Source organism: Callorhinchus milii, unplaced genomic scaffold (genome assembly GCF_018977255.1).
Source record: "Callorhinchus milii isolate IMCB2004 unplaced genomic scaffold, IMCB_Cmil_1.0 Scaffold2, whole genome shotgun sequence".
Taxonomy (NCBI): Eukaryota; Metazoa; Chordata; class Chondrichthyes; order Chimaeriformes; family Callorhinchidae; genus Callorhinchus; species Callorhinchus milii.
In genome coordinates, this window is record NW_024704743.1 from 78,587,564 (window position 1) to 78,615,051 (window position 27,488).

Below are 27,488 nucleotides of genomic sequence, written 5' to 3' on the forward strand. Positions count from 1 at the left end.
CCACTTGGATTACTCCAACACACTTCTCGCCAGTCTCCCCACTCACAAGATCCACCTTCTTTCAAAACTCTGCCGCCCGCATACTGACCCGGACCAAACTCCGTACCCACATCTCACCAGTTCTGGCCAGGCTCCACTGGCTCCCCATGACTGAATGGATCGAATTCAAAATCCTCACACTCATGTTCAAATCCATTCACTCTCTGGCATCTCCCTACCTCTCCGGCCTCCTCACTCCCCAATCCACCATCCGGTGCCTCCACTCCACTGGCACCGGCCTCCTGTTCATTCCTCGGACCCTCCACCCCACTATCGAAGGTCGCGCTTTCAGCTACTATACCCCAAAACTCTGGAATATTCTTCCTCAATCCCTCCGCCTTGCCCCCCACCCCCTCTTTCAAGTCTCACCTGAAAACTTTCCTCTTCAACCGTGCTTACAGCCATCTCCCCACTCTCCCAGGCTCAGAGTCAGGCTCCACTACTGTTAAGCGCTCTGCGTGGAGGGCACTATATAACTCCAAGTTGTTGTTGTTCTTGTTGAATGTTCCCTGGATGTATTTAGAGGTACACTTTCCCTGTACTGTTTGTAATGGTAATCTACATAAAGACTGGACCTTCACGGCTGCTCTTTAATGTGACACTGGCTACTTTGAGTTATTTTATTTAGAAAAAAGGCCAGTATCCCACCAACTGGCAGTAATCCACAAGTCCAGCTTCACAGCAGTTACAACTGAGAACAATGTGGTGTGGGAGGCCAAAATAATCCACCACCACGACATCCATGAAACATTTGGCATTTTGATTGCCTTGTTAGTGTTCCAATTTAATTTGTCCTTGCCAAATTCACAAAGGCAAATGGAAAACAATGCATAATCCCCAGGGTTTCAGATTATACACGTTGTGTTCTTCAGGAACTCATCATCTAATCCTAACATTAGAGTCTGCAATGCAACATTATGTAATATAACAACTCCTTTAGACAGATAATATTAAATATTTCAGAAAGTTAGCTATATGTTGTACCTCCAAAGATCAGATAGAAGGAAAATCCAAATGGTATAAAGAATTGAATACAGATGAATATGAATTTAAAGAAGATTGGGATAACATTGCCAATTAGGACTATAAATGGTCCAATAGTCCTGTAGGGAGAAAGAATGAAATCTTTGTGAAATTATTCAATAGGTTTTGAATTACTGAGATTATAAATTAGACAATAAAGAACATTTGTTGTAGGGCATCTGTAGCTCAGATCGATTAAACCAGCAAATAACAATATTTGATCCTAAATTTTGTTGTAAAATACATTCTGTGTACATAATCAGGCAAGAACCATTAAGCCAAGAGCAATTTTTGTTATCACAATTGTTTTAGACTACTCTTCCTTTGCCCTGCTGCTGAATGTTTAAGACTACCAGCTGTATTTCTCAATACATCTAAAAGCTATTCAATTTGGGAGCTACATTCATGTCCAACTCTGGTGTTCCAATTTTATACACAATGAAATAGATGTACATTCAAATAAATAGATGCTATATCACATGTAAGGATTATTATTATAATTCTGTAGTAATACTACTCACCTGAAAGGCCTGAAATTTTTGATGTTCCAAAACCAAAGAACAGGAAGTGTAATTGCTACAACCTGGAGATGAAGTCGCGAGAACACCCTATTGCTCCCTGCTATTATATCTGCAAAGTGTGCAGCTGTGACCACCAGGAGCAGAATAATAATCAGGCAGGCATAGATGAACCTAAAAAATATTAAAACTGAAATATAATCGCTTTACTATTCAAATGGGTTAATAAAGTCTAAGGACATTGATCCATTTATATAAAAGACAGATAGTTTAACCAATAATTTCTTAATTTGGCAATAACTATAGGGATTGAAGACATTTTACTCACCAATAATCTGTGTAATACTGTGGTTTCATATTTTTCAAATCACTCAGTTCCTTTTCCACAAAAGCTGCCTCCTAGTATAAGAATATGTTATTATGTAAATAGATATTTATTTTGTGGATTTGATGTTACATATGCGGAACAGTCATAAAATCAAATATAAAGCTAAATATAGAGATCACAATGCTGAATTCTGAGTATTCACAAAATGTTTTATAAATTAATTACAATGCAATGATTATTAAACAAATGTATTCCATTCCCTATGTCTCCACTTGAAAGAGTCCCTCTTGTGCTAACCTTTCATCCTTCCAGATCATCTTCAGTCATTTTCAGGAGGAATGTAATGTTACAAACCAAACATTTTCCAACCTTTTGAATCCAGTCCAACTGTTAAATCATACCGTGATGAAATACAGCATGGATTAAATTTAGGGTGAAAGTAATCCTGCACCACCCTAACAAACCCTGCTACTTCTCCCTGACTCCACATGCACTGATTTTAGCCACGAGTCTCTAATGCAGCACTTCATCAAAAGCCTTCCCGGAAGTCCATATACACCACATCCACTGCATTTCTTTTATCTACTTAATCTGGCTCTTCTACAAAAAAAATGATAAAACTAAGCAATTTTGATCTTCCATTCATAAATCCATGTTGGCTGCTTTTAATTATACTTTCCTTTTCGAGATGCTTAGCTATTTTATCCTTTATTATACACTCCAAAATACCTTTCCCACCACAAACGTTAAGCTAAAAAGCCAGTAGTTTCCTGAATTGGCTCAATCTTCTTTCTTAAAAATGGGAATTACATTTGCCACATTCTACTTCCCTGGCACAATTTGTTCCTATTTTATATATTTATGCATATAAATAGTCTGAGCTATTTCCCTAGTTTCTTTAATAATAATCCTTGAATTTGATATAGCTCCTTATCACGTCTTCAAGACGCCTTAAAGCACTTTACAGAATATACTGTAAAGTGAATTGACTGTATATTTTGTGGGTGAAACGTGGCCGCCAATTGCGCACAGCAGTGTCGCACAAACAGTCATGGATTGAGTGATCAAAGTATTATTATTTTTGGGAGGGAGTATTACTCTCAGAAAAGTGATCCGTCAATTGACTATCAACCGGGTTCCTACTTACTGCTAGGTAAACAGACGTGTGGAGTAAGGAAACTTGGCTAAGTTTTCGCCCTGCCTAGGAATTGAACCCAGGTCCTTTCGCTTGTGAGGCGAGTGCTCTAACCACTAAATTACAGGACTCCTTGGGGGCGGTCCACCTGGACCTGGTGCTTTGTTCTCTTTATTCTTCACACATACTAAACTCTGCATCATTCCAGTTCTTGCCAGGCTCTACTGGCTCCGATTTCAAGATCTTCACACTCACATCCAAATCACTTCATGCCCTGGCATCTCTCTACCTCTCCGACCCTCTTACACCTCACTCCTCTACCTCCCCCCTTCTCTCAGCGAGCTCCAGTCTTCTGCATGTGCCTTGATCCCTCCGCTCCATTGGGGCTGTGCTTTCAGTCACTATGTCTTGAATTCCATCTTGCTATCCTAATCGTCATTTTAACCTCTTTCCTCAATCCCCTGCATAAACTGCCATTTTCTTTTTTATTTTACAACAACCACAACAACAACAGAATTACATTTGTATGGCGCCTTTCACGTTGGGAGCACCTCCCAAGGCGCTGGACAGACAGAGTTATGGACCCAAACTGGGGGTCGGAGTAGGGGAGAGTGGAGGGCGGGGGGAGAAGCAGGGAAATCGAAAGCACGGTTGAAGAGGAGGGTCTTGAGATAGGTCTCGAAGGTGGCAAGGGAGGGGGCGAGGCAGAGGGACTACGGGGTAGAGTTCCAGAGGGTGGGGCAGAGTGGCGGAAGGCCCGCCTGTCAATAGTGGGGCGCGCGAGGCAGGGGACATGAAGCAGGCCGGAGCCCACTGAGCGGAGGGAGCGAGCAGGATGGTAGAGGGTTGGGAGGTCTCAGAGGTACGGGGGAGCAAGACCGTAATATTTTAATATCAGTTTTGTCATTTTCATACTTGTTTTCCTTTAGATTCAATTTGATCTTCAACTTTTACATCCATGGCATCTTATAAAATAAATTAATTTATTTCTAATACAATGAATTTCTCACATTTCTTTTCCATAACAGAATTTGAGTTTGCACCTTTGATTTTTCATACAGGAAATTCTTAGTTTGGATCACGCATTTGAAGGAAACAAGAAGGGAACAAAATTTAAATACCCATATTGCACTCACCCATGCTTTAGCATTGACAATGCGCTTAAGTAGAATTCTGGTGTTACACCTTTCAACTGTGTATTCGTACAAAATCTGTAACACTTTGAAAAAGATGCCTGTTGTGTTTTGGAGTGTGCTGCAGAGTTGAGCAGTAATACAATGCAGGATCTTATTGGTGCCATCTCACACAGTAAATTCCCATTCTTATCCATCCCATCAGATCGTTGTCACACACAGGAAAGAAGGACAAGTTGGAAGGCAGTCACAAAATAATAAATCAATGCCTTAAATGGGTGTGGAACTGCCCCATTTTCCAAACTTGAATTATTATAGATCCAACAGAAACAATTCTTACCATAGGCCAAGAAGGATGACAGTATGTTTTATCCTTAAGAATTTTCTTTTTTTCATTCTTCTTCCATACCTTATGTTTTGTTTTTACATTAATGAGATTTACAAATTCAGCTTCAACAAATAGAAGGAGTTGAACAATGCAAAGAACGATGAGTAGAACTCTCCACCAGTCCTAAATATCAAGACAAACAATTGCTACATTTATACTCACATAAAGGGTCCAATCAACTACATCCCAATCATTTTTTGCGAATCAATTTTCTAAGAAAGATATCTATACGCATTCAGTTAAGGCCAGAGTGAAGCTCTGATAACTTGTCACCCCAAGGGAAATAGATCAAATGACTACTTTTCAGAGTTGACTAACTATCCAAAGTACAGTATCTCAAAAGTATTTGAATAGCCAGGACATTGAGTAAGTGACTAGTTACATGAGGTTGACGACCTATCCCAGGGTCGAATTATCAGAGTTTAACTGTAGTATCATGATCTAAGGTGGGAGGCATAAATTGGGTACTTGTATGCATGTCATACACTGCATGAGACTTGCTACATTAAAGAATTATTTTCACTGATTTTCTACTGGCAGATATTTTATTTCCACAAAGGCATAGCTGCAGCCAGCCATGCAACCAGAAAAGTGGGACCAGAAAGTTTGGATTAGGATTTGGGGAACAAGTAGTATCTCTCTATTCTACGAGGTCATGATAATATCTAAGGTGGAGTCTGGTTCCTGTGCATATAATTGAAAGGAATAGTGAGAGGGAAGGCCAGCTTGGGAGAAAGGAGCAGTAAAGAGAGGGAGGATTATCAGCTGATCTAAAGGAAAATGGACAGAGAATAATGGAAAAAAACACCAAAGTAGGTATGGATGAACAGTAACCTCATACTCAACGAATTTATCAAGATTATTGAATTTTAAAATTGTTATTATTATTAAGTAAAGTCAATATATTAAATAATTGCCCAAAAGATCAACTTTTTAATTTCCACGCAAGAATTTAATTATCTAAGGCAGTTAGTATTTATCGAGGCAAGATTACAAATTTGTAATGTTTGGAATAAATAGCTGGTGATGTGTTTCTATTCGATGATGCAACCGGTGTCAAAACATTAAAGTGGAATCATCTGTCATGATTTTTTTCCTGAGGAGAACAATACTATAAGAATTATAGTACTATATCCACAGAATGCCAAAAATGAAGATTGCTTCACATATTTATATGATCCTATTTTTCCAATTCAGATGTGACAATATTTCATCACATTTTCTAAATAGATTTGTAGCCTTCACCATACGACCAGTTCATTTTTCTGGAATGTTCAATCAGATTTGCCACTTTTAAATATTAGTTTCATTCTAATTACGTTGGTAAAGCACTCACCAACTGTGACTTATAGCACTGGTGGAGTAATCATTTAACGGTTCCAATATACAGAGCGATGTGAAGCCATTGAACCCCCTTACATTCCCAATTAATTGACTCAATTGATGGTTTGTTCAATGATATTACCATGTTAAGCATATAATACTCTTTGAGAATCCAAGCAAACTGGTGATTTCGTAATAATCAAATGCATTTGATATTTGATATAGCACCTTATAGTCTTCGAGATGTCTCAGTGGGCTTAACAATAATATTAATCCTTGCATTTGATATCACACTTTATCATGTCTTCGCAACGTCTCAGAGTTTCACAAAATATACTGTAAAGTAGATAGACAGTGCATGTTGTTTAGTGGGCGAAACGCTGCAGTCAATTGTGCACAGTAGTGTCCCACAAACTGTCGGGGATTGGTTGACCAAATTACTATTTTTAAAAAAATATTTTTTGAAAGGATTATTACTAAACAGTATCAACTTTAAATAGACCCATAAGACAAGAATTAAAGTTTAAGCATTTTCTACCTGAAGAGCTGAATGTGTAAAAAAAACTTGAGTCAAACTCTCTTGAGCAGCACTCAAAAATTGGGTAAAACCCAACATTGACTAACGAGAGTAAAAGTTTCTTGTGAAAACAGTCAACTCAAAATCCAATGTGAAAACCATCAAGGAGAGACTTATCCACAGGCTAATACATGATATAATGCAGTGCTTGCGTGCTGAGCAGGAGACCCGTTAAAACGATCTCTTCCCCAGGACTGAATGCAAATAAGTCGTCTGCACTTGTATTTTACCTGAGGGAAGTTGTAAATATATTTCTTGTCCCAATCTATTATTGTCATAAAGATAGTCCAAGGGATGATGAAGAAAACTTTGAGCAGCAATAGTATACATGCTCCAAAGCTGAAAATGAATTGAAAAGTACAAGTAAAATATTGAAGTTTCTCTGTGCCATATGTCATCAATTTACAATTGTCTGGTATATTCCAATCAAATGACCTCAGTAGCCTCTTTCCCAGTGACAATAAATCTCAGCTGCATCCAGCTTCGCTCCTCTGACCTTACTGTCTGATTACTTAGGTGTAAACGATTAAGCACAGACTAATGCAGTCTGACAATAAACCACCAGGAAATTGTTCTTCAGTCTCAACAGAATAAGGATGGAAATATATCAGCAATCACATCAGCTCCTTTTCCAATTTAAAATAAGCTTTTAATTCTAAATGCTATATGAGCCTTGTAAATTTAGATTTGTAAATATGTACATTCACAGACTTTAAAAGTATTAAGTAAAAGCTTTAAACAAACACTCAATTTGACTCCATTCCAACGTTGCCAAACACATTGCACTTTGCAGCCCGAAGTCTGAGTGTGCAAAAAACAGACCCCCCCCCACCCCACCCCCTGCTGACTTACACAAATGGTTCACTCCTATTCAAGCACTGAAAAAAAAGGATTTTGGATATCGGGGAAGCCACAGTAACATTGTCTTTAAATCCTGGAGCCAGCATTTAAGCATTGTTCCCATATAACAAAATTGTAGGTCTCCAGATTTTAGGTTAAGAGGCAATCCCTCCCCATTTACAAACTTCAAAGATATGAAAATGAAACCATTTATGAGGATATAAAGGTTACAATATCCTAAATTTACTTAACATATAATCTATGTATATATAATGAAAGAAACAAGATCAACACAAAGAAATACTGTATATACTTACAATCCATATTTGTTCCACTTGACATCTATCAACCGTTGAACTACAGGATGTTGTAACATGCTAAACATTCGGTAATATACTATCAGCTCAAGCTATTGAAACAATAAATTTAATTATTCTATAATTTTCACAAGAATTCGTGGAAACAAAAATACAAAGATATGAAAAAATTGTGGTAACAGATTTTGTAGCTACATAGATTTAACAATTGTTGGTGCACCTTTTGATGCATTACTCATCATTGAAAGCTGTTAACTTCACTAATTGACCCCAACATGGAGCTGAAAACAATATAGATATTAGGACATCACAGAGAAGATACAATAATAAAGTTCTAACCAAAAAATGTCATCGGCAGTCATGATGTCATTATAGTATTGTACATACAGTGGCTCTATTTGTTTCTCACAAATCTTCCCATCCAATGCCAGCCTATTGTTCACTGATTTCCCTAACCCTACATGTACATGCGTCGGATCTTTCCCTCAACATATCCCCAAAATCTAGCAAACATAAGTACTGAACAGAGAATTGTTTTTTGTCAGCCGGGTGTCTGACAAGAGAACCCATCCCCATGCTTAAGGATTTCTGCATGTACCAAGCACCCAGCTGACCCCCCCCAAAAAATCTGTTCAGTACTTTTTGGAATAATATTTAAACTACAGCAATGAATTTGCTACCTGAAGCACATGAAACAGAATAAGCTCCAGTGATCACAAACTTGGATCTGAAAAGCAGGTAAGTATTCTAAGATCTATATGGGGTGAACCACAATAATTTCTTGAAGTATTGTAAAATGCATCTTTTCCATTTCTGGAAAATCCTACCGAAAGACCAGAGATCCCAAAAGTGCTGAAGAGGAGGGACATGGCATGTTCAGGACAAAGATTTTTTATATATACAACCACCATGGGAAGGGGGGGGGGGGTGGGTGGCGGGGAGAGAAATATGGGCATTTTAAGGTGGCATTCCTGATTTCACAATTTACGGCCACAGGTGGTTAATGATTTCAGAACCCTCAGAACCCAGGAATAGGTAGCAGCCTTGGAATAATGAAATGTTCCTGGACACTATTTCATTTATTTAATACTATTTAATTACAGATACATTTGTGATTATTTGCCCCTTCCCTCCCCACTTTTGAATCCTGCCTAAAGACCTTCCTCTTTGATCGTGCTTATGGTCACCTCCCAACTCCCTCTATCCCTGGCTCGGGTCAGACTCCACCACTGACAAGCGCTCCAGGATGCTATCCCATATGAAGGATGCTATATAAATGCAAGTTGTTGTTGTGAGAATGCACCTTTAACTATGTACATCACTGAAAAGTTTTTCCAAAAAAGTGACATGCTTAAAACATAAGAGTATATTTTCAAATACTTACCACGGTCTTTGACGAGCCCTTTGCCTCTGTAGGTAAAAATGAAAGTATTAAATATCAGTGTATATACTTAATGAATTGTGTTCAGTTCATTAGTATTTGTGCAAAATATTTGTTATGTAGTGCAATCCCCTCCCCACCAGCTATTTGCCCATTGACTTGTCAAAGACACCTCTTGGTCTGTGACTACTTGACCCCTCCACAGACTTCAACACTGTTGACCAGTCCATCCTTCTCCAGTCTTTCCACCATCCTCCACCTTCAGTGCATTTTTTTGATTCCACCTGTATTACCACCATCACTTTGTGCTTCTTTTTATGTCTGCTTGTGACTACTAACTTCACCAGGTATACTCAATCCAGCTCAAGGACCCCTACCTCACGCCCCCTAACACAGCTTACTTTCATTCACACCTTCTTCATCTCCAGATATTTTTCTCCAATGCTTTCACCACCAAACTTCCCAGCTCATCCAGAACTATGTAGCCTATATCCATTCCCACTAGACTCTGAAAAGCCATCGTCCTCGTCTGCACAACGTTATGCTGCCTCCCTATTTCCCACCGGATCAATTTCCAGATCTTCATTTTAACTTTTAGAGTCCCGTTGCATAAAGGTTAGCACTTGCCTCGCAAACGAGAGGAGCCAGGTACAATTCCCAGAAGGGGCAAAACATTAGGCAAGTTTACTACACAAGCCTGTTTACCTAGCAGTAAGTAGGAACCTGGTTATTAGTAAATTGGGGGATCGCTTTCTGGGAGTAATAATACCTTAAAAAAANGTGATCACTCAATCCACAATTGTTTGTGGGATACTGCTATGTGCAATTAGCTGCCGCATATCACCCACAAGATACAGTCAATCCACTGTACAATAAATTCTGTGAAGGGCTTTAAGACGTCTCAACAATGTGATAAGGCACTATAACAAATCCAAGGATTATTACTTCAAATGCCTCCACACTTGTGCTTCACCTTACCTCTGGTATCTACTCCAACACAGGACTTATAACTCAGTGCTATTGCAAATGCATCATCCATTCTACACCACTTTACAGTATATCCCGTGAAGCGTTTTGCAACATCCTCCTGATGTGAAAGGCACTATACTAAGTGTAAGGATTATTACTTGTTTATCAGAAATTAATTACAGATTATGACTTGAGCAGGAGCCTAAATAAGGCAGTTCAAACTCAGAGACCAATTACCAGCAAATATTTATCTAACATTACATCTAGGAGAGTCCTAAACATAATGGAAATTCCCCCTTCAAAACAGTAGTTTCCCCATTACACCAAATGTTCCTTCCGTGTGTGTACCCATCCTATGGACTCAGCAAACCAGAGGAGCCAAACAACCTCCAGAACGAAACCAACTACTCTGATAGATCTGCCTTCGATAATAAGTGAGGATTAAATTCCTTCATATTCAACTCGACTGCACAAACTGGCAAGATTAGGGTTAATAAAAACAGCTGATCAGGCCGTTACAAAAAAGTGCACCTGACACCTTCCTTAGAAGGTGCACCAAGCATTTTTAGAATAATTTTTTTCTGAATCGTCACACCTACTGTGGAAAGCTGTAATATATGGTCTGTAACCATTTCACATCACAACCAACTCATTTTATTGCCCCAAATAGTGGTGCCTTAATCCTACACATCTTGGAAATTCAGTTTCCTTCTTCCAACACATGCAACTTGGAGGCCCCAAGATAAGTCAGAACAAAACCTTAAACTGACAGTGAGTCAAATAGCATTCTGAAAACTATCAAAACAGACTTCATGAACCCTCAATTACTTCATATTTGTCAAGCAATATACAGGCTGCAGATTCTGAGAGAAAAATAATCGTGATGGAAGTCCAGCTATCTCCACAGCGTAAATGACAGGGCATAAATTAGCCTCTGATACAGGTTAAAGGCAAAAATAACAAAAAAAACCTCACACACATAACTCTGAGTGTTGAATATTTATTATGAACTATGAAGGTATTAGGCAAACAGGGTACAAATGGGTACAAAATCTGCAGGCATGATACTTCACTGTGGTGCCATTTTCATCGCGACTTCAACAATAACCGATCCCACGTGTCCTGAGGCTCAAGACTCGAATTGGCCCTGAACTGTCCCACACAGGTATGTCTCGGACACCCTCAAGGCCATCTCCAATTCTCTTTCAAGAAACTAAAATACTAATTTCTCCCATGAGCCAAATGCAAGGTTGTTTTGTTATTGTATTGTCAAATACTATCTCTTCTAAGGTACATAAACAAAATTCAGTTTGATGTCAGTTTGAAAAGAAAATGAACACAGCATTGCTCAGTTTCTTTTGATTTTTCTTAGATATCATTGGTTAGTTGTTAATGATATAATTCCAGGAATCTGTTATTGTCATTTATGAAATGTATGTAAACATTTCTAAATAATTGTAAAGCTAAATTTAACTGCAGCAATACTAAGATGTATGTTTTGTTTGAATGAGGCAGAACTAAATATGTTCCTTACATGCTGCAATAGTATGGATCACTCAGAGTAAGAGGCGCTGGAAAATAGTTGTCCAAAAGATAGCAGTCTCAGCTTACTAGCATTTTCATTTTCTTATTTCCAATCAATTTTGGTTAGAGAAACTAATAGCTCGAAATTATCTTTGCTTCACAGAAAGCTTCAGAAACAGATGGAAAAGCTATGGAACAAGCCACAAATAAAAGAACTTAGAATATTGTACAATATGCTGGGTCTTATTGAACATATTCATAAAGTAAATTCTATTTAAAATGAAACCCACCTTGAGTCACAAAAGGCTCCAAATGTTTCAGATAATATAAGTGCATTCTGTTTGTATCATCAGTAGCATGAAACTGATTTAGAGCCTCAAATCCCTGAAGAGTGACATTTAAAAATATTAACATATAGATTAAACACGCCTTTCAAAAAAAAGTTAATGCAAATCATCAAAATGTTACGGCAATTATAATGATCACAATTTCAGACTTTGTATATTACACGATAGTTAGAATGTTTTAAAAAAAACGTTTCCGTTTATTTATGTTTGAATACAAATTCAAAATTCAAAAGCATGTCATCTTAAGGCCTGTTCAGCTCCAAGGTGACATGCTTGGTAACAATGTCAAAATCAAATGAATCAATCATCTGTGGCGGTTTTGGTAGCTTGGTTTGAGCCAGGCGGGTCCGCAGCACTCCAAGGCACTGCTGATGATATTCAACAACAACAAATTACATTTATATAGCGCCTTTTCTTTACTAGTGTTTTCAAGGGTTTGTTTGGGATTGGAATCAAGAGGGATGGAGGGCAAGAGGGATGGGGTTGGAAGATGACCAAAGGCACGGTCAAAAAGGAAGGTCTTGAGACAGGCCTTGAAGGCGATGAGGTGAAGGGACTCTGGGATGAAATTCTAAGGGTGGGAGCAGAAAGTCTGAAAACCCAACAGCCCATGGTGGGGTGGGCAGGGTGGGGAACATGGAGCAGGCCAGTATCTACCAAGTGGAGGGAGCGAGCAGGTTGGTATGGTTTTAGTAGGTCGCAGAAGTAGGAGCAAGACAGTGGAAGGCTTTAAAAGTGAGGACGGGGGTCTTAAACTCGATCCTCTGGGAATGGAAAGGAGTGGAGCCAGCTAAGGATGGAGGTGATCATCTGAAGTCAAGCCTGGTGCAGAAGAGGGCACAAGCTTCACAGTTCTAAATAAGCTGCAGCTTGTGGAGGGAAGAGTCTACAAATCCCTACACGCCCTGGCACTTCCCAACCTTTACAACCTGCTTACTGCCCCACTCCTCCACAAGCTGTTTCTGATTGGCTGGCTCCGGCCTCCTGTTTTTTCTTTGTCTCTTCCACTCCATTATCGACGGCCATGCTTTCAGCCACTACATCCCCGAAACTTTGGAACTCTACCCCTCAATCGCTCTGTCTTCCCTCCTCCTTCCCCTTTTCAGATCACTCCTGAAGACTTTCCTCTTCAACTGTTCTTACTGGCAGCTCCTCCGTCTCTACAGCTCGGCATCAGGTTCTGCCACTGTTAAGCCCTCCAAGACGCTACCCTGCGTGAAGGGTGCTATATAAATGCAACTCATTGTTATGAAGTTCAGCGAGTAGGGAGTTAGTGTAGTCAAGCCTGGACGTGATGAAAACATGAATAAGGGTCTTGCAGCATGGGGGAGAAGTAGTGGCTGAGGTAGCCAATGTTGTAGAGATGGGGGAAGACTGAACAAGTTATGGCACAGATGTGGAGTTTAAGGGACAGTTGAGGGTTGAACAAGACACCAAAGTTCCGTACTGGTGGAGAGTGAATCCATGAATAGTGATGCTGTCAGTACCTGAGGTGAGTAGTTGCTGATGGGAGCTAAGAAGGAGGGACTCATCCAGGACTTGATGACTGACAGGCAGTCTGTCAGGACAGCAATGGTCCTGGAGTCAAGGGTGGAGGAAGAGAGATAGAGTTGGGTGTCATCCGCGTACCATATGGAAGTTAAGCCCATTCCTGTGGATGATATCACCGAGTGGGAGCAAATAAATATTAAAGAGGAGAGGACCAAGTACAGAGCCTTGAAGAGTGCCGCATTTGATGGTGGAAGGAAAGCCGTTAGTGGATACAAAGTGGAGATGATAAGAAAAGTAAGAGTGAAACCAGGCAAGGATAAAAGCTGAGAGGAGCAGCACTGGAGAAGAATAAAGTGGTTAACAGTGTTGAAGGCTGCAGAGAGATCGAGAAGAACACAGAGGCAGAGAACCTTTGTCACAGATGGACAGAATGTCATTTGTGGTTTCCACTAAGGCCGTCTCTATACTGTGGGCAGCACAGAAACCAGATTGGAGTGATTCATACAGGGAGTGGTGGGAGAGAAAATAGTGAGCTGGGAAGCAACAACTTGTTCCAGGACCTTGGATAGGAAGGTTGGAGATGTTAGAGAACAGATGGGTCAAGGGAAACCTTTTTGATGGTTAGGGTTAGGCTTTTTAAGGGGGTGTGAATGCTGCAATGGACAAAGAGGGGTTAATGATTTCTATTGTTAGTGGGGCAAAGTGTGAAGGGAGAGATAGGTGGAGGCCAGGGTGGGGAGCAGGGAGAAGGTAACTGTAGGCAGAGACAACAGTAGTGAGCCTGGCTCAACAGTAGGACTTGGGACAGGCAGACCGGTCGGACACTGAGGGCAGGGATTCTTCCCACTCAGCTCCTGTTAACCCTGGAAACCAAAACCCAAATGGGTAGAGTGGTTCTAGCTGAAAAAGCAGTGAGAAGCTTGCCAGAAAGTGCTTTTAACACCTTGTCTATGTTCACATAAACATCTGGATGAAGCAACAAGCATTCATTGGTATTATTCATTTAATGAAACTGTCCATTTTGGACAAGCCCAGGTTGCTAGACAATACATTCAATGACAAGCTATGTAGTTTTAGCTGATTAGACTCCAGCAATGCATCAATTCAAACCCTATGGTCTCCAAGCTTTGAGCCTTGCCAACCTATGCCTAATACTCTCCAGGATTAGGTAAGCAGGGCACATCCAGAGAGAGAGCGTGCATTCCAATACATAAATGGAAATGTCTGTATACATGTGTAGGTGTCATACATGAAACTTTTTGCCTGATTTGGATGCTGTTAGGATGATGATGGGTTTCCGCATGTGTCAGACACCCAGATGACCAGAAAAATACAAATACGAGGAAAAGGCAGATAAATGGGACTGAAATGATTGCTCTTTAAATGAATCTGCACAGATACGATGGACTAAATGGCTTTCTTCTGTCCTATAAATTTCTATGGTTCTAAATTGCAACATAAAATGTAGATTACATCTTCTTAAAAATGTACTTGAAAATGAAAATACGACATCCATCTTAAACATACCTACATCTTAAAATAGAGCATTATTGAACCTAGAGATGGCAGTATTACTGTAGCTTATCTTTCCCTCTATGTTCCATTCTTCCTACAGTGCCCTTAGAGTTTTGTTTCGAAGAATTTATTCATATAGTTCCATAATAAATGCACTTCTAAGGAACTGGCGCTAAAATGAACAACGGAGAAAGATAAGAGTGAAAAAAAAGATTGGAGGGTCCCATATTTTTAAGAGGTTCATAACTGTTAGGGAGGGTGATTAGGGCCAAAACAGTTTGGGTACTATACAACTTCTTTCATCCATCTTAAATGATTTAAATAATCTCCAGAAAGCTATGTATTTTAAACTTGCACTGCTCAGAAATAAAATTGTTAAGATTGTCGCAATTTAGAGCAATTCTTACTTGCTTACAGTTTAAGATAATCTAGCATGATCAAAGACATTAAAGATGAAACAAAGGAAAATTGTCAGAATTGAAAGGAAATTGTTAGAAACCTAATTTGTGTTTGTTGAAGCCACTGGGAGTGGTACAAATCTCTTACTCATCTCCAGAAAACAAATTAATGGTTCAAATTAATGTACCAAGTAGAATTCTAAATTTTTAAAAGATTTTCAGTTAATCTAAAGAGTTTTAGTAAATATCTCACCACAGGAGGTATCCTGGACACCAACATATTCAAGCAACTTTCACCAGTACCATCTGTTACAGCAGCTCGACAACCAAGTTGTAATAGTAGCCTTGCTGCTTCACTTCGACCTAAAGCAAACATGCAAGATTTCAAAAAACTATTTTGAGATCAAAAAGGTATGTTATTTTGAAATATTCCTTAACCAGTCAACATATATCACATCTGGTAATGATAGTTTTAGTGGTGAAAAGCATATTGTGCTTGTACTGTTTGCTAGAACAAGATTACCTAACCAGTAAAGAGTTCTTTTTTTAAATCAAAACATTCTTCACATATTCTAGCAGCAAATCTTATTTTCATGTCTGATTGATATCCTGACATGGTCACCATAGTTTTTCATCTTGCTGTGTCATTTAAAGGAAACCTCAGCAGATTCTTTGGTCATTTTACTCAGAGGATGAAAAACAATGCACAAAAGGAACAATTAAAGTGACCGGAAATCTAACAAACTTCCAGCAGACTAAAGATTAGAATAAGCACTTTCATTTCCTGCAGTGCAGTGGATTTCTCCACTAAAATAGTGGAAACTTTGGAAAGCTGGCTTCCTCTCTTCTCAAAAAGAATTCCAGAAAAAGGCTGTCAAATTAAGATCAAAACTGCAAATGTCAGTTTTTGTTTTGCTAGCCTTATATTGATACACTGACATGCTGATAATAATAATGATCCTTGCATTTGATACAGCGCTTTTCGCGTCTTCTAGATGGCTCAAAGTCTTCACAGAATATACTGTAAAGTGAATTGACTGTATATTTGTGGGCAAAACGCAACAGCCAAATTGCGCACAGCAGTGTCCCACAGTCGTGGATTGAGTGACCAATTTATTATTATTTTTTGAACGAATTATTACCCCTGAAAAAGCGATCAGCCAATCGACTAAAAACTGGATTCCTTCTTACTGCTCGGTAAACAGAGGCGTATGGAATAAGGAAACTTGCCTTGCCAGGAATCGAACCCAGATCTCGCTTGCGAGTCGAGTGCTGTAACCACTGAGCTACAGGACTCCTGATAGATACTATAATCACATTCTCTCAGTTTTTTTTCCATTGCAGTTCTATATCTGACTGATGTGAATTGTGCTAAACTCACCCTTGAAATTTACCTCTGACAATATCATATCAGCATTTAGGGAATTTCATCTCGACACCTACCATAAAGTGCTGCCAAATGCAAAGGAGTTCTCTTTCTGTAATCTTCAACCTGAATGTTCGCACCATGTTTATATAAACAGTGAAGAGACCTCAATGCATCATACCTAGCTGCATAATGGAATGGGGTTTGCTCTTCTTCATTAGTCTTTGCCTCAATATTTGCTAAAAATAAACGAATGTAGACAGGAACCATGTGAGTGTAGCCTTTCCACAACAACCACCACCAAAAATTGCATTTGAATAGCATCTTTCACATTGGGAGGATAATATATCTAAACCAATTACACAATATTATCACTAGAAGTCATGTTGCTCATAACTATTACTCAAAGATGGTGCTCCATTCAATTTCAAACATTGCAAAGGCATAAAATAATATAGTAGACTTGCAGGGCCTTTTTAATATTTTAAGCAAAAAGTAGCTTGATGCACTTATTCATTCAAGTCCACAATAGCAACATAAAGAATCAAGGAATCTGTGGTAGCTCCTTAAAGGTATTCTGAGGATTGATAATTATAATCTTTGCATTTGATATGGTGTCTGTAACACTGAACATGTCTCAATGTACTTTACAAAATTTCTATAAACGGTATATTCCTACATTGTATTTGCAAAACTTATTCCATCATAGACTTGACTCCACATGCTTTCCCCTAAAGACAAGTTCCATATAATAATAATAATAATAATCCTTGCATTTGATATAGCGCTTTTCACGTTGGGAGGACGTCCCAAAGCGCTTCACAGAACACACTGTAAAGTGAATTGACTGTATATTTGTGGGTGAACGCGGCAGCCAATTGTGCACAGCAATGTCCCACAAACAGTCGTGGATTGAAAATGACCAATTTATTATTGTTTTTGGTTTTGGAGGGATTATTATTAGGCGTGTGGAGTAAGGAAACTTGCCCAAGGTTTCGCCCTGCCTGAAATTGAACTAAGGTCTCTCGCTTGCAAAGCGAGTGCTCTAACCACTGAGCTGCAGGACTCCACAGAATAAAAATATAATATAATATAAAAGAGTACTTAAATACAAAGATATTTTTTAAAAATCCTTTCATTGATATAGCATCTTTCAAACTAGGAGGGCATCTCAAATGATATAATGTAAATGGTAGCAACTGTATTTTGTAGACCAAAACAGCAGCCAACTTGCACATAGCAATGTTTCACAAATATTCCTGACCTTTTTTTTATTTGGCCATGACACTGTGAGAAAGTTTTCTTCTATTTTCAAATAGTACCATTGGATCTTTGCCGTCCACTTGAACAGGCAGGACCTTGGTTTAACATCTCATCCAAAGGACAGCGCCTCCAAAATGCACCACCCCCCACCCCAGAACTACATTGAAGTGTCAGCCTAGACGATGTGAGTTCAAAGCCCCCAAATTGGGCTTAAACCCACAATCTTCTGACCCAGAGGTGAGAGTGCTACCAAGTGAGCCAGGCTCTAAGATTGTTCTGGATCATCTGAATTTCCCACTTATACCACCACTGGTGATACAGCAGACCTCTGCCACAGATTTTTATGCTAATGACAGTGTACATGCCTCAAACAGAATCTTATTCAGCATTCAATTCACTTGCCACCTGAAAACTAGGTCCATCTCCAAGCCTACCCGTTCCCCCTGGGACAACAGTCATCTGCGCTCCTCAAATCCCAAACCCGGTTACTCGAGCGTAGGTGGCACAAAACCGGCCTTATAGTTCACCGGCAACTGTGGCTCGAGCATCTTCACATCTTGCCCCACTCTGAGTCTCAAGCCAAAACCATTTTGCTCTTTTGTACAACAACCACTGCCAACAAATTACATTTAAATAGCAAAATAAACTTTTCTCCCAGTGTCATCGGCGGCCGGGTTTTCAGCCTCTGCCCCCACTCTTTGGAACTCCGTCCCACAATCCCTTCACCTTGCTCCCTCTCTTGCCTCCTTCAAGGCATGACTCAAGACCCTCCTTTTTGACCGTGCCTTTAGCTGCTCTCAAACCCATTCTGCCTTCCCTCATCCCAACCCTGCCCACCACGCTTGGGTCCTGATCCCCGACTGTTCAGCACCTTGGGCCGCCCTCCTGACGTGAAAGGCGCTTTACAAATGTAACTTTGTTGTTGTTTTGTCATTCCCAAAATTTCTCATTTTCGAATGATCGTTCTCATTCGAATGGTCATTCTCAAGGTCAAAAACAACGCCAAAATCCTGTTCTCCACTATCCAATGCCTTCTCCACGTTGCCTCGCAAGTACCCTCGAACCTCACTTCTGGTGCTAAGTCCGAAGAGGTCCTGGACTTCTTAATCACCAAGATAGATAACATCCGCCTGGCTGCCTCCACCCCCTCCATTACTCCTTCATCACCCTCTCCTCCTACCACGGCTCCTATCATGACCCCAACCTTAACACTCCTTTGCCCACATCTCTTCCTCCTCTCTTTCCCCTGCCATCACTTATATGAAACACACCACCTGCTGCCTCAACCCACTCCCCAACCAGCTTCTGGTCATTCAACTCCCCCTTCTCTGCCCACTGCTGGCTGACACAATCAACCAGTCCCTCTCCTCAGGCTCTGTCCCACTCCCCCTCAAAAACACTGTCATCATGCCTTAAATAAACCTACCCTCCATCTCTCCAACCTCACAAACTTCAGACTCGTCTCAAACCTGCCCTTCCTGGCTAAAGTTTTGGAACGTATCATTGCAAATCAACTTCGCTCCCACCCCTCCTCCACTCACAACTTGATCCCCTCCAGTCATGTTTTCACCCTGCCCACAGCCCAGAGACAGTACTCATCAAAGTAACAAATGACATATTCTCTCTCTGTGACCAGGGCTCCCTCTGCCTCCTCGTTCTCTGGGACCTTTCTGCCGCATTCAACACAGTCGATCGCACCATCCTTCTCCATCGCCTCTCCACCCTCATCCACCTTTGTGGGACCACATTCGCATGGTTCGAGTCCTACTTAACAAACCGCCAACGATACGTATCAGGAAATGGTTTTTTCTCCCACCCCCGCCTGGTCACCTGCGGGATACAAGAAGGCTCCAACTTCCACATGTTTGCAGGTGATACCCAAATCTACTTCTACTCCTCCAGCTCTGACTCCCAGTCCGCTCATGTCCTGTTTGCTTGTTTAATGGACATCAGGGCCTGGATGTGTGCAAATTTCTTGCAGCTGAATGTCGACAAGATGGAAGCCATACTTCTTGGCTTCCATCAACGTCTTCTCTCCTCCAAGTCTGAACTCCTCAACTGGCCTCCCCGTGCTCTCCCTCAGACTCACCAAACCAGTCGCAACTTAGGCACCAGGTTCAATCACCAGTTTTCTTTTCTACCCCACATCCGTTCCCTGACGAAGACCACATTTTTTCACCTCCGTCACATTGCCCGCCTCCATCCATATCTCACAACCAACACAGCCGAAACCCTTGTCCATGCCTTCGTCACTTCCCGGCTGGACGACTCCAATGCCCTTCTCGCTGGTCTCCTCAGATCCACCATACACAAAATGGAATTAATCCAAAACTCCTCCACTCGGATACTCACCCGCAAAAAACTTCCTACCCCCATCGCACCTGCCCTTGCCAGGCTCCACTGGCTCCCAATTACCAAACTGATCGATTTCAAAATCTTCTCACTCATTTTCACATTCCTCCATGCCCTGGCACCTTCCAACCTACTTAACCCACACTCCGCCACCGGCTGCGTCTGCTCAGCTGGCTCCAGCGTTCCATTCATCCCTCATCTTCGCCGCTCCACCATTGGAGGTCATGCCTTCGGCCACTAAGCCCCAACTCTGGAACTCTCTCCCTTGATCCCTCCGCCTTGCCCCCTCCCTCCCACATTCAGATCCTCTCTAAAGACCTTCCTTTTTGATCATGTTTATGGTCATCTCCTCCTCTCCTCTCCCACTGGCTCGGTGTCGGGCTCTGCCACTCTCAAACGCTCTGGAACTCTACCCCGCGTGAAGGCCACTATATAAATGCAAGCTGTTTTTCTTAAAAATCAGCCCCTAGATTAAATGGTGGCTCCTGGCATTGATCTATAAGACCTTTGTCATTCCCTATGCAGAGTTCATTTTCTCCCAATGAAATGGTTTATTAAAGCCTTTGATCTGTTCAGGACTCCTCTCCACGTTAAGAAATCTCTATTTCAGCATCTTGGGACAGACATCAATGCAGCACAATGAACCCTACTCACCCCTAGGATGCCTTCATAGGTCTGTTATAGAGCACCAGACATGTCCAATATTGACACCAGCCCAGACGGGTAATTCTTTAGTCTTAAGTCTAGATAACTTACCCTATTAACTATTTGCCTTTGCAAATATTGGTCTCAAATTGAATAATAGACAATGAATTCCAATTCAACATATGCTCACACTTTGGAGACATGTGGCTCCGTTTTGTACCCCAAATGGCAAAAGATTCAAGAATATGAGGTAGCAAATTATTGGCTTACATGGTGTTTAATAATTTAGCGTGTCAATATTTTTGTGCTACTACAGCATAAATTCACGTCTAATGTATATTTCTGCCTTTGTTATAGAGCAAATAAACAGTAAACCGCCAGTTTATCAGACTTCAGGTATCTGGAATTCGTACCAAGCGGTACTGGGTCCACGGGCCCATGCACATGTTGACTCCCGTCCACTCTCCTAGTGGCCAGGGATATCAACTTTGACTCAGTTTTAATCCTGTGAGAAGAGGGTAGCTTTTCACTATCTTCTGCTCGCGGGATTCAAACAATTGCAATTCCGGTGCTGGCATTTTCTGGAATTTTTTAAATCACTGAACAAAACCAGAGCTGAAAAAAGCTGGTACCAACATTGTAAATACACTTAGTCGTAAATTTCACCTCCAGACTCCTCTACTCACATTATTCCAGCTAGCCGGGTTTCAGTCTAATGTAAAATTTGTATTGTAATCACTCATTAATAAGCTGTCAAACATCTTTACCATTATTATTTAACAGAACTTCAATGAATTCAGTGTAGTTCAAGATTGCAGCAACATGCAGTGGAGTTCGACCATATGTATCCGCATGATTTACGTCAGCTCCTTGTTTTATTAAAAAGCTTGCCACATCAACATGCCAAATCCGTGCAGCCTGTAAAGTATATGAAACACAAATAAAGTATTGATTAGATTACATGGCTAAAATTCATCCCGTTTGAGACATTCCAAGTGTATTTACTACTTATAGCAGTATAATTCATTTGGTGGAAATGCCACTTTTAGCACAATTACCAATAGTTTTCTGCACTGAATTACATTCAAATGTAATAGCACCCAAAGCCTACGATACCAAATTATTAGGAACTGGGGTTTACTTAACTAAGCCTCATTACTATTTTTGACATTAAATTAATTTATCCTCCAGATACTCTTGTAAATCATAATAGAAATACGTTTAAAACCTCCTGGTACAAACTTACATTTAACAACATTACTGAGTTGATCTTATTGCTGAGCAGTGCATCTAACTTGCTCGAGAGAGGTCTGTACAGTAGATGCACTCAGCACTTGTGGAATTAAAATGTATCATTGTCCACAATTTAGAGATACTTTTTGCATCATTGTTCCCAAGAGGTATGGGTGAACAAGGATCTTCAATCCATTTGATTACATCCTTCCTCAGAATACCCATCCTACCTCTTCCCTTTATAGGATCAGGGCATTTCTCAAATGTTTCCAGGATTCTGTCCTCAACCACCCTCCCAGCCATTAATTACCCAATGTATAAATAAGTACTTTCTGATATATATTATGAAATTGCCCTTTACAAATCTAAACTTATGCTCTTTTCTGTTGTTTTGATATTGTTCTGGCTTTACATTCTCAATCATATTTGGCATTTTATAAACCTCTATTAAATCTCCCCTGAGATGACACTTTTCAAGCTGAATTGCTGAATAGAAATTATGCATTATAGGCTATATAAAACATGTAGTTTGCCCAGCTGCACCTTATAGTGTATCCCTGACAGTGGAGATTATCCTCTCTACTATCCTCTGTACTGCCTCTAGGACTCAAATAGTGACCCTTTGTCGCAGTGACAAAATCTGTATGTAGTCTTTTAGTGTGGTCCACAAAACACAGTCAATGCACTTTACAGAATATCTTGTGAAGCACTTTAGGATGTCTTCCCAATGTGAAAGGCATTATACCAAATGTAAAGACTATTATTATTTTATTCATGGAACCAGTGCCTCACCAAAAGATTTTCTGTTCATTGAGCCTAAGATTATACAAACATATGTGGCTGAATGGAGGAAAGAGAAAACCTACAATAGTGTGCACAGAGATATTACATAACAAATTACTCACTGTGATTTCATGAACAGATGAGAGGATTGAGTCAAATTTGCTAGATACAAATGTCTAGCATTCAGGCACAGATGTGTTCGAAGTATCTTCTTTCTCTCTGGGTATGAAACTCCAGAGAATGCACATTCTTCAGCACCAAGGAATGGATTTAAAGCGGACAACTTAATTTACCGCATCTTCCCAGTAATTTTTTTTAATGAATCATACCTCATGTAGCAATGTCTGTCCAAGGCCATCTCTCATGTTGATTTGGGCTCCCTTTTTTAATAAAGTATCTACTAGTTCCAGATTTACCTACAAAAACATTATTGAATCAAATAGACAAATTACAAAATGTATTACCATCACTGACAAAGAGAAATAGAATTCAGTAGAAAAGGAACTAGAGTAAGATTAGTATTGAGTCTCTTACAAAAGTTGCCTGGTGGAATTCAGGCTACTCTTGAAGGGATAATCTCTCGATACTTAGAGGTGGAAGGTGGATTGGGAGAGGAGAATTCTTTTCGGAACGAACTGGATGGCATCTGGGCCATTTTCTGCTCTTTCCTTTCTAAACATTTAGGGTTTGCTACACATTATCAGGCCTAAAATAGGGATAGTAGACAGAGTATTAGAAGCATTTGTGAGAAAAATGGGTGGGCGTGGCAGGACAGATGGGCGGGAGGGTTGTAAGTGAATCATGTTGAAAAATATTAGCTTGATGAGTTTACAGATTATTTTTATGCTGTAACATTCTTTGATTCTACTGAATAGAAATTATGCATTATAGGCTATATAAAACATTTGCCTCTAGAGGGTGCATTTAGGGAGCAACTGCAAAGCATAAAGCATGGAAACAAAAGCATATTTAGAGCATTGATATGAATATCTTTATAGATAATATTTAAAATCATTACAGTAAAAAAGTGTTCTTAAATTGAAGTGTTAATAGAATCTATGATGAATATTTTTAATTCGACAACTGATTACCAATTAAGCAACTATCATAACTAATTTTGTTTTTTTATTTATCATACCTGTCCTTTTTGACGATCAAGACTTGAAACGCTAAGAAAATGCTTTGCTAAGGCTTCATTGAGTAAAGCCACCTCTTCATCCCGTTCAGTTAATTGGTCTACATCAAAGTTTTGCGTATCACCAATTGTACTCCATTGAAATCCTAAATATATTACAGATATAGATTCAGGAGCTGTAGGAAAAATAAGTTAGAATATCAATGTAAACTAGTATTGTATTATATTGAAGAGTTGCAAGACTCAAGCCATACACACTACCATTTAAACATGGTGAACAATTTCAGTCCTGATTGTTGTTATTGCTTGATAATTGGCATAACTATGTTGTTTTGCATGCAAGAAACATCCGTGCCATGTTTCGTTCTGCCTTCAGCCTTTCCGCCCCTACAGTTTGGAACTCCATCCTGGAGCCCCCAGCTCGCCTCCTTCAAGACCCCTCTCAAGACCCTCCTCTTTGACCATGCCTTCAAGACCCTTCCCCCTCCAACTCCCAGCTTGGGTGCGAACCATCACTGTACAGTGCCTTGGAACATCCCCCGACGTGAAACACACTATACAAATGCAATTTGTTGTTGTTGTTATTAATGTATCCTGCATTTTGAAAATATACTTGAATATGTTGAAGCTAGAATAGGAGATTCCAGGATCTCATGCCTTAATCTCTTCTGCCTTCTCTACAGATGAATAAATCTGCTGCAGGTGGGTTGCAGCAACCAAGGTGTCCTTAGAGAAGGGTGACTTGGTAGGCTTATATGGTCATTTATTTTAAAATCAGATTTCTCCCTGGACCACAAAATTAAAAAATCAAAAAACATACGTGCATATTTTAGTACTGGTGAAGTGGCCCATCCAAAACAGGCTATAGGGAAGAGTGGGATCTACTTAGGACCATCCTACCTGTTAGGACTTTGGCTTACAGAGTTAACAGGAGCTGAGAGGAAAGAATCCCTATCTCCAATAACTGATCTTCCCTTCCAAGTCCTACAGATGAGCCAGGCTGGCTGATCTGTTATCAGTAGGGCCCTGGTGTATTGCGAATCCGCCTGACTCAGGAATCGGACTACCATAACCACCACAGAGGGATGGCTTGATTCTAACATTCCATTGCCAAATTGGAGCCAGTTCAGCTCCAGGTAGACCCCATGTACCTCAGTCCCAAGGAGAAGAGACTATGCTCCAAAGGTGATTGAATCAGAGCACAGTTGACACAAGTTAATATGATATACTTCTGATTTCCTTATTAAAGAATCATATTCAATATCTCTCAGTCAATTCCATATAAAGGAATCCAGTTAAAAACCTCAATATAGATACATTTACACATCTGAAACTAAAAATAATTCATTTTTTTCAGACACATTCTGGAAAACTGAGAAAGATATGAACTACATAATTCACTGGTAATTGAATTATTAGCAGTTGATGGTCACTCAACTCCCTCTTCTCTCCCCACTGCTGGCTGACACAGTCAACCATTCTCTCTCCTCAAGCTCTGTTCCACTCCCACTGAAAACTGCTGTCATCACACCCCTCCTCAAAAAACCCACCCTCGATCCCTCTAATCTCGCACACTACCGTCCCATCTCCAGCCTACCCTTCCTTGCCAAAGTCCTGAAACGCATTGTTGCAAATCAACTTCGGGACACACCTCTCCCTCCACTCTCTCCTTGAACCCCTGCAGTCTGGTTTTCGCCCTGCCCACAGCACAGAGACAGCACTTGTCAAAGTCACAAACAACATTCTCTCTACCTGTGACCAGGGCTCCCTCTGCCTCCTCATCCTCCTGGATCTCTCTGCTGCGTTCGACACAGTCTACCAAACCATCCTCCTCCATCGGCCCTCCTCCCTCATCTGTCTTAGTGGGACCGCACTCGCATGGTTCAACTCCTACATAACTTGATCTAAACTCCTCAACCTCCCTGGGCTCCCCATCAGACTCACAAAACTAGTGTGCAACCTAAGCATCCAGTTCGACCCCCAACTGTCCTTCCTCCCCCATATCCGGTCCCTGACTAGGATCGCTTTCCTCCACCTCCATCATATTGCCCGCCTCCGACCATACCTTACCCCAAATGCAGCCGAAACCCTCGCACATACGTTTGTTACCTCTCGCTAGGATTACGTCAACGCACTCCTCGCTAGTCTCCCCAGCTCCACCATTCACAAGATCCAGCTCATTCAAAACTCTGCCGCCCGCATACTGACTAAACTAAACTCTATATCCACATCTCACCAATTCTGACCAGGCTCCACTTGTTCTCCATCACCAAACGGACTTTAATATCCTCACACATGTTCAAATCCATTCACTTCCTGGCACCTCCTTACCTCTCCAACCTCCTCACTCCCCAATCCACCACCCGGCGCTCCGCTCGACTGGCACTGGCCTCCTGCTTGTCCCTCGCACCCTCCGCTCCACCCTCCAGGGTCGTGCTTTCAGTCACTACACCCCAAAACTCCGGAACACTATCCTTCAATCCCTTCACCTTGCCCCCTCTCTCCCCTCTTTCAAGTTCCGCCTAAAGACCTTTCTGTTCAACCATACTTAAGGCCATCTCCCCCCTCACCCCGCCACTGTTAAGCATTCTGAGACATTATCCAGCATGGAGGGCGCTATATAAGCGCAAGTTGTTGTTGCAATTAGATAACTACTCTAAAGAGTAAGAATCTGTTCTCATTGGAGTTTTACTTACGTATTATAATGCTGTCTGTATGTCTCTCTAACTTCTGCATACTTTCATAAGACAATCTTGCTTGATTGGGTAGTTTCTTAGAGAGAAAGGATTCATTTTGCACTCTTTTTGGAAAAGCATCCTTTAAAAACAAGATTTCAAATTTTAAAGTGATCTAGTAGGTGTTCCTGCAAAAATATAAATGACCATATTCCTGCATAACATACTTCACAACCTACTCTGATCTGCATCATTTTCCTTTTGCTATTGTATTATTTTCCATAAAGAAGAAACTGCAGGATACACGACAATAAAACTTGCACAAGTCTTATCTTTATAAATTGTATAATCGCCTAAGTCATATATTCACCCAAGTCCCGTTGAGTTTCCTATCAAAACCAATTAGATCTTAAGTAATACAAGTAGTATGAAGAAATCTAACTTGTAACGCTGCTCCCCTAACCTCCATTAGTCCCACGCTTACTGGAGGCCTTGAAACATGTCATGGAAATTAAGTCCTTACCCATTGATGCGCCCTTACCACCGATTGCATTGGATCTTGTGAAAAGTAGTCTTAACCCGTCACTGCATACTTACATACTGGCTGTATTAAATCACACATCCGCATTGTAGATTATTGATTAAATCGGATTTTCTATGACTTCTATAGTTTGCCTGCAACTCGGACTTCACATAAGACATATTAAATGTTATGGTCCTGACCGATTGTACGTTATGCACCAGCATTCCAGATAAACTTTTACCTTTCTAACCCCCAAAATATACACAT

At 40.5% G+C, this 27,488-nt stretch overlaps 1 protein-coding gene across 1 annotated transcript; it reads right to left on the minus strand.

Annotated features, from left to right (window-relative positions):
* Positions 1-1,579: 1,579 nt before the first annotated feature.
* Positions 1,580-26,730, minus strand: LOC103185108 (palmitoyltransferase ZDHHC17). Its single transcript, XM_007903464.1, has 11 exons — positions 26,720-26,730; positions 24,027-24,199; positions 23,218-23,304; positions 21,640-21,790; positions 16,690-16,851; positions 15,500-15,609; positions 9,006-9,031; positions 6,695-6,803; positions 4,517-4,687; positions 1,909-1,979; positions 1,580-1,754 (listed from the first exon to the last, which is right to left on the minus strand). The coding sequence occupies exons 3-11, from the start codon at positions 23,251-23,253 to the stop codon at positions 1,580-1,582; spliced, it is 1,011 nt and encodes a 336-aa protein (XP_007901655.1). The 5' UTR covers positions 23,254-23,304; positions 24,027-24,199; positions 26,720-26,730.
* Between the last annotated feature and the right edge of the window lie 758 nt (positions 26,731-27,488).